The sequence below is a fragment of the Mercenaria mercenaria genome, chromosome 8 (genome assembly GCF_021730395.1).
Source record: "Mercenaria mercenaria strain notata chromosome 8, MADL_Memer_1, whole genome shotgun sequence".
Classification (NCBI taxonomy): Eukaryota; Metazoa; Mollusca; class Bivalvia; order Venerida; family Veneridae; genus Mercenaria; species Mercenaria mercenaria.
Genome location: NC_069368.1, coordinates 58,966,747 through 58,979,747, shown reverse-complemented (window position 1 = coordinate 58,979,747; position 13,001 = coordinate 58,966,747). Strand labels below are relative to the sequence as shown.

Here is a 13,001-nt window from a genome sequence, read left to right as displayed (position 1 = left end):
GCATCACTTTACGGTTTAAACTTTGTATTAATCCTTATCAATTAACAAAAACACTGATCCAGTGCTAGTAAATACCGGTAAAAGAGAAATATCGATAAAACCCAAAGATGCTCCACGAAATACGAATATTGCATATCAAAATTACAAAACAGAATTCATCGACTGTGCACGTTCCTCTTCTTAGCAGTGAAGCTTCTAAAGAAATCTCTTAGATCTCCAGCTAGAAGTTGTAGAAAACAAGCTCGCACATGATATGCGCATCAACAGTTGGGAGTGAAGCTTCAGTCAGGGGCTGCTGATGAATACTCCGGAAAAGGTTGACCCTATCGTTTACTAATGTTGAATAATCAAAAGTGCAGTAACTAAGTGAAAAATCATTCGACTGGATCATGAAGACGTTTTGCGCATCTCCTCTTGAGAGTAAATGTTTCTATGAAATTTCGCTGAATTCCAGCCAGGGGTTGCTGAGGAATACTCCGGACAAGGATGACACTGTAGTTAACCAATGTTGAATAATCTAAGGGCAATAACTCAATGAAAATGATCTGACCAAATGATAAGCGCATTTCCTCTTAAGATTGAAGCTTCCATTGAGTTTTTATTGAATTCCAAAAAGTAGTTGCTGAAAAATACTTCGGAAAAAGATGGCGGTTTTGTTTGAAAAATAATTTAACTGGAGCAAGAAGATAATTTGCACATCTCCTCTTGAGAGTTACGCTTCCTATGGTATTTCGTTGAATTCGAACTAATGAGTGCTAAGGATAACGTTTGTTGAATAATCTAACAGCAATAACCCAGTGCAAAATCATTCGACTAGAACACGAAAACAATATGCGCTTCTCCTCTTAACAGAGAAGCTTTCTATCAATGTTTACTGAATTAAAGTCAGTGGGTTCATAGCAATAATCCGGACAAGAAATTGTGCTTCAGTATATGAATAATTAAAGGCAATAACTAATTTATATAAATAACAAAACCATCCGACTGGAACATGAAGATAATATGCGCATCTCCTCTTAAGTGTGAAGCTTCCTATGAAGTTCGCTGAATTCCAAACAGGGTTTGCTGAGTAATACTCAGGACAAGAAATGGCACTGCGGTATACTAATGATAAATAATCACAGGGCAATAACTCAGTGAAAAATCTTTCAACCGATACATGAAGATAATATGCGCATATCCTCTCACAAGTTTAGTTTCCTTTGAAGTTTCGCTGAATTCCAGTCGGTGGTTGCTGAAGAATATTCCTGACAAGAAATGATGCTTTAGTTTAGTAATGTTGAATAATCAAAGGGCAGCAACTCAGTGAAAATTCATCTCAACAAACCATGAAGATAATAAACATATCTCCTATTGGGAATCCAACCAGTAGTTTCTGAGAAATACTAGCGGGATGGACAAAGCGGCGGCTGACCGTTCGAGGAGCATGAAATTGTTTCTTGTGTTCGCTTACCGTGTTTTTTATACAACATACAATGATCCTCTCCAGAAACCTCCACAGAATTCACTCCTTGCCCCGGAGCATTTATAACTGCACTCGCTGTCACTTTTCTTGTCGTAGTCCTTAAAGTTATTTCCACAGAAACACTGTTTGGAATACTGTAAATTATACAAAAAGACAAACTTTTATCTTGGAAACGTTCAACGCAACAGCATGGAGTTCCCTCTTGTTTAGCTTGGTAAATGACTCTTCGGAAACTATAACAATTTTCACTGAAAATATATATATAGAGATGTAACCGCGTAAATAATATGTAACATAAATGAATGAATGTTGCTCGTGATTCCTACTCGATATTTTATTTTAAAGAAAAAAGTTAAAAGATTAGTATGAAGAACTGTATGTTTTTGTATATACCTGCGTTAAAGCAAATGCTTGGTTTTTTCCCTTGCAGAATTGGAGACAGAACTTGGCCGTCATCTTGATACTACTATCGGTTTTTGGACCACTCAGAATTCTGGATCTTTTGTCCACATAACATCCAAGATACTTGTCTGTAACACCAAATAATTTAGTTTAATATCAGCTGAAAAACTACCTTACGTGATACATTTACATGGGTACAACCACTTACCTTCCGCTGACCAAATAGCTTTTTAACGTGACATATTTGGACTCGTGGCGATGCTTGACAAAACACTGACTAGTAATTAATAAAATGTTGAAATGATCAATGTTTCTTAATTAAACAAATGAATATATATCGATTATATACAGTTAATTGTCTTTTATTGAGGCCGAAATGAGTATTTATCGAAGATCTGGAACACGTGACATAGACCGAGGGCGTAGCCCAAGATTGTTATCAGTTTCCAGATCGATAAATTCTTTTATTATATACCTATATAAATTCTGTCGAAAATACTGCTTATATTCCACAAGTAAATATTAACAGAAAAAATTCCGTAGAGTACCTTTTGTATTGTACGTTGCCGGACTATTTTCATTTAAAATTCATGACCTGACACAGTTCTATAAAAAGCGCACACAAAAACTTCAAAACCTCACTCATTTCTATTTTAACGTCAACAAACAATAAAGATTTCGTTCTATAATAAAACAACAAACAAAAAGACGAATGTATATAATAAAAGGATCATTACAACAGTAGCTCAATCTGGGATTTTGTATTCGGCTCTCGTGGATATTGCAAGGACGGATCACACTCGGCGCTTGCGCGCCTCGTGAGATCCGATCTGGCAAAATGCACTCGAGCCGAATACAGCATCTCAGATCGAGCTACTATCATAATAACCCTATTATATTGACCGAACGTAAAAGGTAATTATAGTTCTTTTACTATTAAATCCAACATATTGAATGCTAACTAGGTACAGGGATATCAAATACAATGTCAATACCTATTAGACTTTTTATCAATGTTCACGTGACTGCGTCTAGACCAATGGAAAGGACCATTAACATAAATTAAATGATAATACTAATTGTAAATAAGACTAACTAAAAAAAGACATGGAACGTCAGTGATAAATTAGAGACTCCGGTATATACCGTATTCAAGCGATTTGATAAGTATCTTTAATGTATATATTTTGTAACCATGGTATTCCTAACCCTAACCTTTAGTCAGTATATTATACATATTATACGATAAATGCGTGCGGACATGCATTATTTGCGTATTTGTGCCATGCGCTCTAATTGATAATCACTTTTGACATGCACAAAAGGCCGCTCCAGGTCACTCCAGGTCTGTAGTGAGCAACATCGGTAAAATTATATTCTCACTTGTGTGGTATATGGATATTTTCCATGTCCCGCCACACTTCTGGTTTGAATTTCCTCCACATGATGTTGAGCATGCGCTTTCTGCAAGTCTTTTGTACGGTTTTATTTTATTTCCACAGAAACATTGGTTTTTATACTGAAAGAAGGGGAAAATATTGTAATATAAAAGATAACCTGAATAAAATTATTGTGATAAATGGGTACATAGATTTTGTAAAACATTGATTTATTACCTTACTAAAGAGTAGTTATTTAAACGAAATATATATGACCATGTTATTCAAAAGGAATAATAATATAAAAAGAACATTAAATAATTAGTAGCAAAGATCGTACAATAATTACATGATATGGTTAAGATACTAACATTTTATAAGATGGTGATAAAAATAACATGATTAGTTGAATACTTGATTCCACATAAAACTGGCTTAATTGACTTAATTAGTTAACTAAACAATTTTAAACTAAATAGTATTAGATTGGGCATTTCATTGGTCATATTGGAATACATTTCAGTGGTCACATTTAAATGTCACTGGAAATTGATGCCACAATACCACAATGACAACTAATGTGAACCAGCTCTAAGATATACAATCACGAAAGAAATATCTTGTTGGAAATGCAATATCCTTTTCTAGGACTACAGACCTGGGCAAACAGCTTTTAGCTACAATATTCAAATAATAGACAGACCTTTATAGCGCATCCTCACTCGCCCCAGTTATTTTTTGTTAGGTTAAATGTCGCACCGACACAATAATAGGTCATATCGCGACTTTGCAGCTTTGATGGTTGAGGGAGACCCCAGGTACTCCTTGGTGCATTACTTCATTACGGGCGAACTTCCGTCACATGAAGAATTCAACGCCCCGGCTTTAACCGACACCGGTGAGAGGCAAGTAATTTGTAGTCATAGACCTTAACCACTCAGCTACGGAGGCCCCACTACACAATTAATCAATATTTGAATATAAGCTGGCATCTCAATAACCATTAGACTAAGTGGATAACACATTTGTTTAGGTTCCTGAACTCATGGTTTGCATTTTTACAAGGATGTGACCCTTTTTTTTGACTTTGGATAAACGTGTTCACTATCAACATTTGATATGAAATACACAAACCACTTAACGCCTTTCCGCTTTTTACAAATGATTCCCCTTTTCCAGTTAAAGGAAATAACCCACACATTTTATGTGAAAAATAATTTCTCTAAAAATCCTTAATAAGCGAGTAATCTGAAAGTTACTAGTAGTACAAACTTATTGACATAAGAATATTGCAAGATATTCTTATAAATACAAAAACAATATTGCATAGAAGGTTGTAAATCGTCGCAGCGGTTTGAAATAAAGCAGAAAATTTACATTATTCTTGCATTTTTACCAATATCTAACTTTTACTTTCACCCATTTTATCATTTTTCAGTATCTTACATACGTTCTATGCCAAACTTGATGGAAATGAACATGTAGAAAAATTTAGACATTTTCTTTAAGATTTTGTATCTTAATAATCACTGATGGGAACAAATTTGTTAACATTCAATGTGCAAGTTCCATAACTCTATTTTGCTTTCTCAGAAACTTATGTTCTCTTTCCGACTTATCAATATGTTGTTGTTTTTTATAACGTGTTGCATGTTTTGATTAGTTAAGCGTTGTCGGACTTCGAGAGCTCTTGTTATACAGTAGAATACTGTTGTTTATGACTTTACAAGTTGATGTGTGTTTCAGGCGATAGCTGGCATGGATAACCGTTTTGAACCCGCGTTTCTAGCCCATTAGACATACCGTTTTAAACTGACTGCGATATATGTATATATGAAATGTTGGTAGAAATCACCTAGTCTAAGTACATAGAATGCCAATATTACGAAACAGTTATGTCTTAAAACAGCCTTTTTTCAATAAATGAAAGAAAACTATCCTTACAGTTTGTTCAGTTAGTTTTGATAAAAGAACAGATAAGCTGAATCTACAAACCTCAACCCCAGCGTAGCGATATTGCGCAATACTGCAAGTCTGTATACATTTTTCCACAGTCATATCTCCGTTGGTAAACTTTCCTTCTAAAATCCTCGATGGCTTGTCTTCGTAACATCCAATATAGTCATAAGCTGAAATTTACAAATCCTCAATAGCAGCCGCCGTTTTTCATCTTCTTACTATTACCAGGTTAGCAATTTGTATCATAATCAAGGATAATAACTATTGGTCTGACCTACATATACAATAAGCCCTTTATTGTATGCTTCTTATACAAGTCGCCTGTCCTCAGATTGTGCAATATGACATGTCTATATCCAACACATGTTTACTTATACTGAAAATAAAACTTCATTTTTGATGTCAAATAATAAAACACCTATTGAGTGGCCAGTCAATCAATAGCCTTCGGACCTCGGGCAACATGTTTGACTACTGACTGGCAGCAAACCATTCAATAAGTTATAGTATATGAATAACAGTTACTATGAATTCATAAATTTTCACGTGGGGTTAATTGTCGTGAGTTTAGTTTCAACAGTCTTTGAAAATATATATAATATATATCTAATTTTCAATTCTATCTAACCTTTTACAGGAACGTAGCCACTTAATATCTTATTATATCCAAACGAACAAATAAAATTTCCTTTCGTTCTACGCGCAAAATTTTAAACCAACGAATTCAGATCTCCACGGAGCCATAACCCATGGAACTACTTTCCCACGAAGTTACATGAAACCGGGAGATGTTTAGATACCTTTGATAAGATGCTCATTATTTAGTATAGGAAAATGTGTAAATGTCATAATTTCACATAATATGAATTTTAATATTCAAGCTGACATACAGTGCGACTGAAATGCCTAATTCTACAACAGGGAGAAGTTTTTCGAACTTTCTGCAAATCTGTGCATACAAGTATACATGAAATCTGATACAAATATTATATTATTTTATTTTTATTGCAATGCTTCATTTATTTACAAAGTTACAATAAATGTATAACGGTAAGCTGAAAATATAATTGTTTATATACGTCTTTTTATGCTGTCGTTGGTAATTCGGTCAATTTTATTTATTTGTTATTTATTGACTTTAATTGTTTTGTCCTTACAAGCTGAATTTCTTATATTTTCTGTAGCGCTAGACCAAATAACCAGCTATTTACTATTGTCAAATGCGAAAAGTGAAATATACAAAAATGCAAAAGCACAGATTTATTATGAAATAAATTTCCTACCGTATGTAGTTGATGCATATACAACCAGCATAATTGCTGCAATCAAAAATCTTTGGAATTCCATCTTTCTTCTTGTACACGTTTTAAAATGTTAATCCTCAATAATTATATAGTCTTAGAGTTCTATAAAGCTATAGCTAACATGAGCTCTTATATAGATCTTCAGGATCCTGTTTGTTTATTTTGCGGACGTAAGTAAATTTTTTTTTTTCAACCTTTGTTTTTATTTTTCTTTTCTCGTGTTGGATTTTCGTAGAAAATTCACCTTAATCTTACACACATCGTAAAAATAACTAGAGCATTAATTAAAAAATAAACATAACCAAATATGATTGATAGACAAACGGAGAGCGTAATATGTTTTGTGAATGGAAAGGTATATAAGTTAACCTCAACTGACCTTTCAATGATGCGCATTTAGCCAATCGAGTAACCACGTAAAAAGGCTTACGCTTTTGCAATGTTTAACAATACTTGGACAGCTTACGAAGTGTCTTAAATATTCTCTTTTGTTTTTGTCTATAATTCGTATTCAATGTACGCTCTAGTTTATATTTATTTGAATGTAATATGCTTTTGTAATGTTTTTCGCTCATATTTCATAAGAAGAATAAAAGACCCACCCCTCCCCTAGCACCGGCTTACGGTGACTTCTGTTATAGTAAAAATGAATCTTCTCTACAATCCAAAAGTACCGGCAAATATTACAACCGTCCAAGTACGGGGAGACTCTTTACAGCCGCAGCACGACACTTAAAGACTTAATTTCGAATGACGAAATACAGAAAGCCTGTAGTTGCCATTTGGTCCAAAAAGTGCACAACAGTTTGCAGTTTGTCTTGTTTTGTTTTATGACCACTATACTTTCTCTACTTTGAGACAGTCCTTTCTTAACTGTATTTCATCTGTTACTTTCTTTGATCAACGTTTCTTTCTTTTCTTTTGCTTTCAGTCGTATCAATTATGCTATTGTTTTGCTTGGGTACATTCCATGCATTCAGTGGAACTTCTTATCAAATTTATTGTTATGATATACCATGGTACTTTGCTCAAACCATTCTGATCTAATAAACGTATTACTAGGCACTGTTCATTCGCGTCTAAAATTACGTAATTTGTTTTCGAAAACATTATTCTTTCAGACAGAAATAAACTTATAATCACTGAATTCTATTGTTGAGGTATGACTCTTTTATCAAAGGACTTCTGAAAGAAAATTTCTAAGATTGGCGAAGGTTCATGACGATCGTGCTAAAGGTTTTAATATTAAAGTGAGCTATATTTAGACCACTTTCATGCGCGATAATGTACTAAAAAGGTGCTATGCATCGACATGTAGAAGGAATACGGACAGATATATAAATAGAAACGTACAAATCTTAACACCACAATGCACATAGTATTTTATCGAAATTACAGTAAACCTGTAGGAAAAGTGTTTTTACACAGCACGACCTACTTCGGTCTATCAATAAAAATATGACAGAATGTAAATATTTACAATCTGAAGCCGGTGATAATTGCATCAAAGGAAATATTGACAGCTCCAATCCTTGGTGGTGGATCTAAGGTTTAATAGCCATGTTATATACATCACTTGCATCCTGTTTATTTTTGTCTGACGTAAATAAAACAAATCAGACATTCATTTTACTTTTCTTTTTTCTTGTGAGTTGTTTTGTAGAAATTACACGGGTTGAAAGAATAATTAGGGCAGCAATCGAGCATGAAGCGAAAAGTAAAAATAAACTTGAGTGACAACCGTAGAGCATAACATGTTTTCTGAATGGAGTGGTATAAAGTATACCTGTAGAAAAATTACTTCACAATGAAACACGTTTACAGTCATTTTTAGACTTTCCATACAGTGACGGTCCCTTTGGATAGCGTTAGAAGGATTTCTGATATCATTTCCAGTCTATTTTTCGTGTCTACCTTTTCAATTATAATGATGAACTAGAGAAACAGTCTAAATTTTGTTTTGTTTCATGCCCATCGTCTTGTATTTCTCAACTGTACTACTTTCTGTCCTAATTGCAGATTAACTGTTATCACAAATCGTGTCTGTGCATTGCTGTTTACGCAGCTTCTTTGATAATGAACACTTACACAGTCACGCAGTTAACCTGCATTTCGTTGCCACTTTCCTGAGTTAACAATTTTTTTACATTGTCTTCTACTTTACTTGTCTTTCTGTTACCTTTGGTCTTTAGGAAACAGTTGCGTTCTGTGATTCCAAAAGATTTTCTGAAAGATTTTATTATTTATGACAATAATGGCTTTTCGCGTATGGTGACCGAGAAAAGTCTCCCCGTGCTTGGATTCGACTTCAATGTTGTTACATGTTCCGGCTCTTCAGGATCATAGGTTTTAATATTTCTGTATAAAACTATCCTCCGCTTGTGGTGCTCCGTAAATTGCACATTTCATTACTTCTAATGAACATATTCAATCAATCTAGAGTCTGCTTGGTTGCACTATATGCTGCCAAAGAATATTCTTATAAATTTTAGGTCCATAGCATTTTGTACCTTTGTTCCATAAGCTTTTATACCTTTACTTAGGTATTGCTAAATGATTGCCTATTTCATACTTCAGACATGTGTACACGCCTACATTAATGTTTGTGAAATATTAAATGTCTCTTATCTGGTGTTAAGAGAGTCCCGGGTTCTAAGGAATAATTTCTGAAGTTTGAGAAAGCAGTTTGTGGCCTTCATAGGTGTTTTAACTCGTAAACATTTTTCAAAACAAGTGCACTAAACACTTAGTTTTAAAAGACCACTCGCATTCTATATTTTGTCATCCCAAATGCTTTGCATTACAATTTAATTTGATGATTGAAGAACCTTTTGAATCGGTAACAACTAAAAACCACATGCATTACTTAACAGTCTACGCTTCTTATTTCTAATTACAATTTTAGAATTACGAACTGCAAAATATCATCTATCACAAACATCAAAGTGCAAAGATTTGCATCACATCAACGCCAGTAATATTTTCATTACTCTACAAGTATTGAGGTATGCGTTTTATCTTTTGTGAATGAGCTTAAGGGGCAAGTGTTCTCAAAAGTGATATTTCCATGTTGGATATTTTCCATGTTTTTCTTTTTTTCAAATTCACTTACCAGTTGTGACTTAGGGACATAAGAATGCTTTAGTGTTTATTTATTCAGTAATTGTGTTCAATGATAACATATGCACATACTTTGTATTAAATAGTTTCACATACAAAGGAATATAGAGTATGGAGTTCAAGATCTTCTGGTTACGCAACCTGCTTTATCTTTGAATATTTAATCGTTTTAACCAGGTAGGCATACGTACTGTTGGACTAAAACAGAATGCCTTACATCAGAATATAACACCACGAAGTAAATATACAGCTAGGGCGCAGCTTTTTTCAAGAAGTGTAACTTTTATCTGTTTTATTTTTTTTATTCATTTTTGTAGAAATGTGCGGTATTAAAGTAAATAAACTACTGCAAACTTAAACATTGCAAAATTACTCATACACTTTCTCTTTAATATATCTCATTGAAATAAAAAATGAAGACAATAAACCTCACTAATTAATGATTAAAAACAAAACCACAACATGACAAGTCAACAACACAGCAAGTAAGTTTGTTCATGCATAAACAAAGTAACGCGTACTACAATAAACTCGCAATGACAACTTTTACTCTAGTTAAATTAGTATTTAAATGGGTCTTTACTAAACAACTTGACATTTGTGAATTTTTACTGTTTTAAAGATTTTCAATGCCGGTCTTCATCTAAATTATTTTATCTTTGGATATTTACTTTAAAAATTGCATATTCATCAGATATATTTAACTAAATATATAAATAAATTGTGTATGTAGATCTCTATTGATAATTAAATGCCATTATGTAACAGTTGATTATATAAAAAGTTTTTTTTTGTTGTTGACGTACACATTTATGCTGCGTTTAGCTATACCTGTATTAAGTGTACACTGTTTAAAACCTAGTACATAATACTGTTTACATAAACTGATCATGCTTTCAAATATAAAATTTGAAACTCTTATACCTGTATAAGTATGGGCTAAAAGTTACTTGCTCAATTTTGGGTGCAACATTGCAAAAGAGATTTTTTTTAGCACATAAAACTAGCACTTACTTGGAACAATTTTGTCAACAGAGTATTCTACTTTAGTCTCACTGCAAATCTGTTTGGTTATACATACATTGTGTACAGTTTTAAACCTATTTGTAAGCATAGTACCGATAAAACATAAACACGTTACTTGTATGTTTACATTAACTATGTGTATTAATTAAGAAATGATTGTTTTCGGTGTTCATGCGAAATGAACGGCAAAATTGGATCGGCAAATCCATGAATCGCCCTAGCGATTCATGTTTAGTTTGCATAATAGTATCCTAGTCTACTTATACTCTTTCCTGAAATGAATCAGTTATCAAACAATATATGTAGTGTTAACAAAATTCGTTCTCAGTATTAATTTTTAATAAATGATGCTTTTCAAATCTCTTCATTCGACATCCACTTTTAATTTCCTCAACAAATACGATTATAAAGATAAAACTAGTGTTAGGAAAGAAATAATTTAACATTTATTTATAATGTTCTTACATGTAGCCTCAGCAAGTGTCAGTTCTTGTTTATTTCTAGAAACCGTACACCTGTAACTTTGGAGAAACATTAAAATTTAAACCAGTACCGAATGGAAAATATCTAATGGCGGACATTGATAAATCCTTACGAAGGGACAAATACATCAATATAGTCAGCACAACAGGCAACAAAACATTTGGGTTCATCCTCAGAAATATTGTTACTATAATGAACATTCCGATTCCTTGCTAATAAAACCCTTGTTAATTCCAAACTTGAATATGCATCAACCTTCTGGTCACCTGAACCTAAAAGGAAGATGATGCAGCGGCGTGCTTTACGATGGGAAGAAAAACGACTAATACACTTATATTATTTTTATTTTTACAATCAGACTGTCTCAGAAATCAACCAAAAGATCAGCAAGGGAATTTTAACACTTCACTTTCTTGTTTTTTACCTTACTGAACAATTAACGTGCTATCAGTTTATATTTCATGTTCACTCTATTTTCCAGGAACTTTCCCTGCGTCGTGTTTTAATATTTTCTTCCCTTCACTAATCATTGCTCGCACTCCTGTCTATACCAATTGAAAGAGTGCCACGAACTACTGGGAGAGAGAGAGAGAGAGAGAGAGAGAGAGAGAATTCGGAACATTTATTAAGTGTTCTTTTCTGTAAATGACGTAAGAAGTAAATGTTCATTTTGTTTTTAATGTTTTAAATTTTACTGAAACTGAAACTGTTTTATTTGATTAAACGCCTATTTTTACGTAAAACATATTCAATGGCGTTTTCCAAACACATAAAAAATTACGTCTAAATATTAAGACATTTTAAAGATGTATGAAATAAATCAGCATAAATATCATTGTGAATAAACTATTTAGTAAGTATAAAACAAAAGATCAGGCATCAGATAAAGTTAATAAAATAATAGAATATTAAGTTACAGTAAGATAGCTGTTTTGTTAGTAAGTAAGTAGAATTGAGTTATTGTGGCATGTCCATAAGTTATTACAAACAACTGTATTTTTGTATTTGTGATAAAACTGTTCATATCCGAAAGAATTTAGACAATAAAAATCATCCAGTTCGTGTTACCACAATATCTTAAAAAATCACAGTCACTAAAAGAGTGCAAAGTAATTTCCAAAATAATGAGTTTTCAACTTCTTTTGAAAACATCTAATGTGTCCGAGTTCCTTATTTTGAGAGGCAATTCATTCCAGAGTTTAGGTCCAACAGTACCAAAACTTCTGTCGCTGAACGTTTTGCGCTTGTTGAAAGGAACAACGAAACACCCAGAAACGGGATTTGAAGAACGCAAGTTCTTTGTCTGTGTTTGTTTTATGAGAAGTTCTGAAAATTATGCGGGAGAATTTCAAAGTGAATAATTATACATGTAGGTGAGCATTTTGAATGTGATTCTGGCTTTGATGGGTAGCCAGTGAAGATCATAGAGCGCTTGCTTGGAACTGTCATATTTTCTTCGATTTAGGACAAGTTTTACACACATGTTCTGAATTCGTTGCATTTGTTTACCTCGCTTTGAGCAATACCATACAGAATGACATTGCAATAATCTAAATGGGATATCACCAATGACAGCACAAGAGTTTCGGCAGCCTCTTTGATAAAATATTTTCGGATACATTTTATTCTGAAGTAGTTGAGCATTGCTGTTCTACACTTTCGTTTTACATGCTCTTTTAGATTCAAGTTTGCACCTAGAAATCGAATAAAGCTCACTCATTTCACTTCGTCACCTACAATGCATATTTTGTCAGTTGCACACTTAGAGAGCTGTTGCCTACTACCAAACATGATGAACTCGGTTTTGGAAGTGTTCACTTTGAGCTTATTTTCATTCATCCAGTTGTTGATTGTTAATGCACA

At 33.3% G+C, this 13,001-nt stretch overlaps 1 protein-coding gene across 1 annotated transcript; it reads right to left on the bottom strand.

Moving 5' to 3' along the window:
* Positions 1 to 1,453: 1,453 nt before the first annotated feature.
* LOC128559052 (uncharacterized) lies at positions 1,454 to 10,774 on the bottom strand. The gene is made up of 5 exons (XM_053550060.1): positions 10,644 to 10,774; positions 5,242 to 5,375; positions 3,251 to 3,386; positions 1,859 to 1,995; positions 1,454 to 1,599 (listed from the first exon to the last, which is right to left on the bottom strand). The coding sequence occupies exons 1-5, from the start codon at positions 10,741 to 10,743 to the stop codon at positions 1,462 to 1,464; spliced, it is 645 nt and encodes a 214-aa protein (XP_053406035.1). The 5' UTR covers positions 10,744 to 10,774; the 3' UTR covers positions 1,454 to 1,461.
* Between the last annotated feature and the right edge of the window lie 2,227 nt (positions 10,775 to 13,001).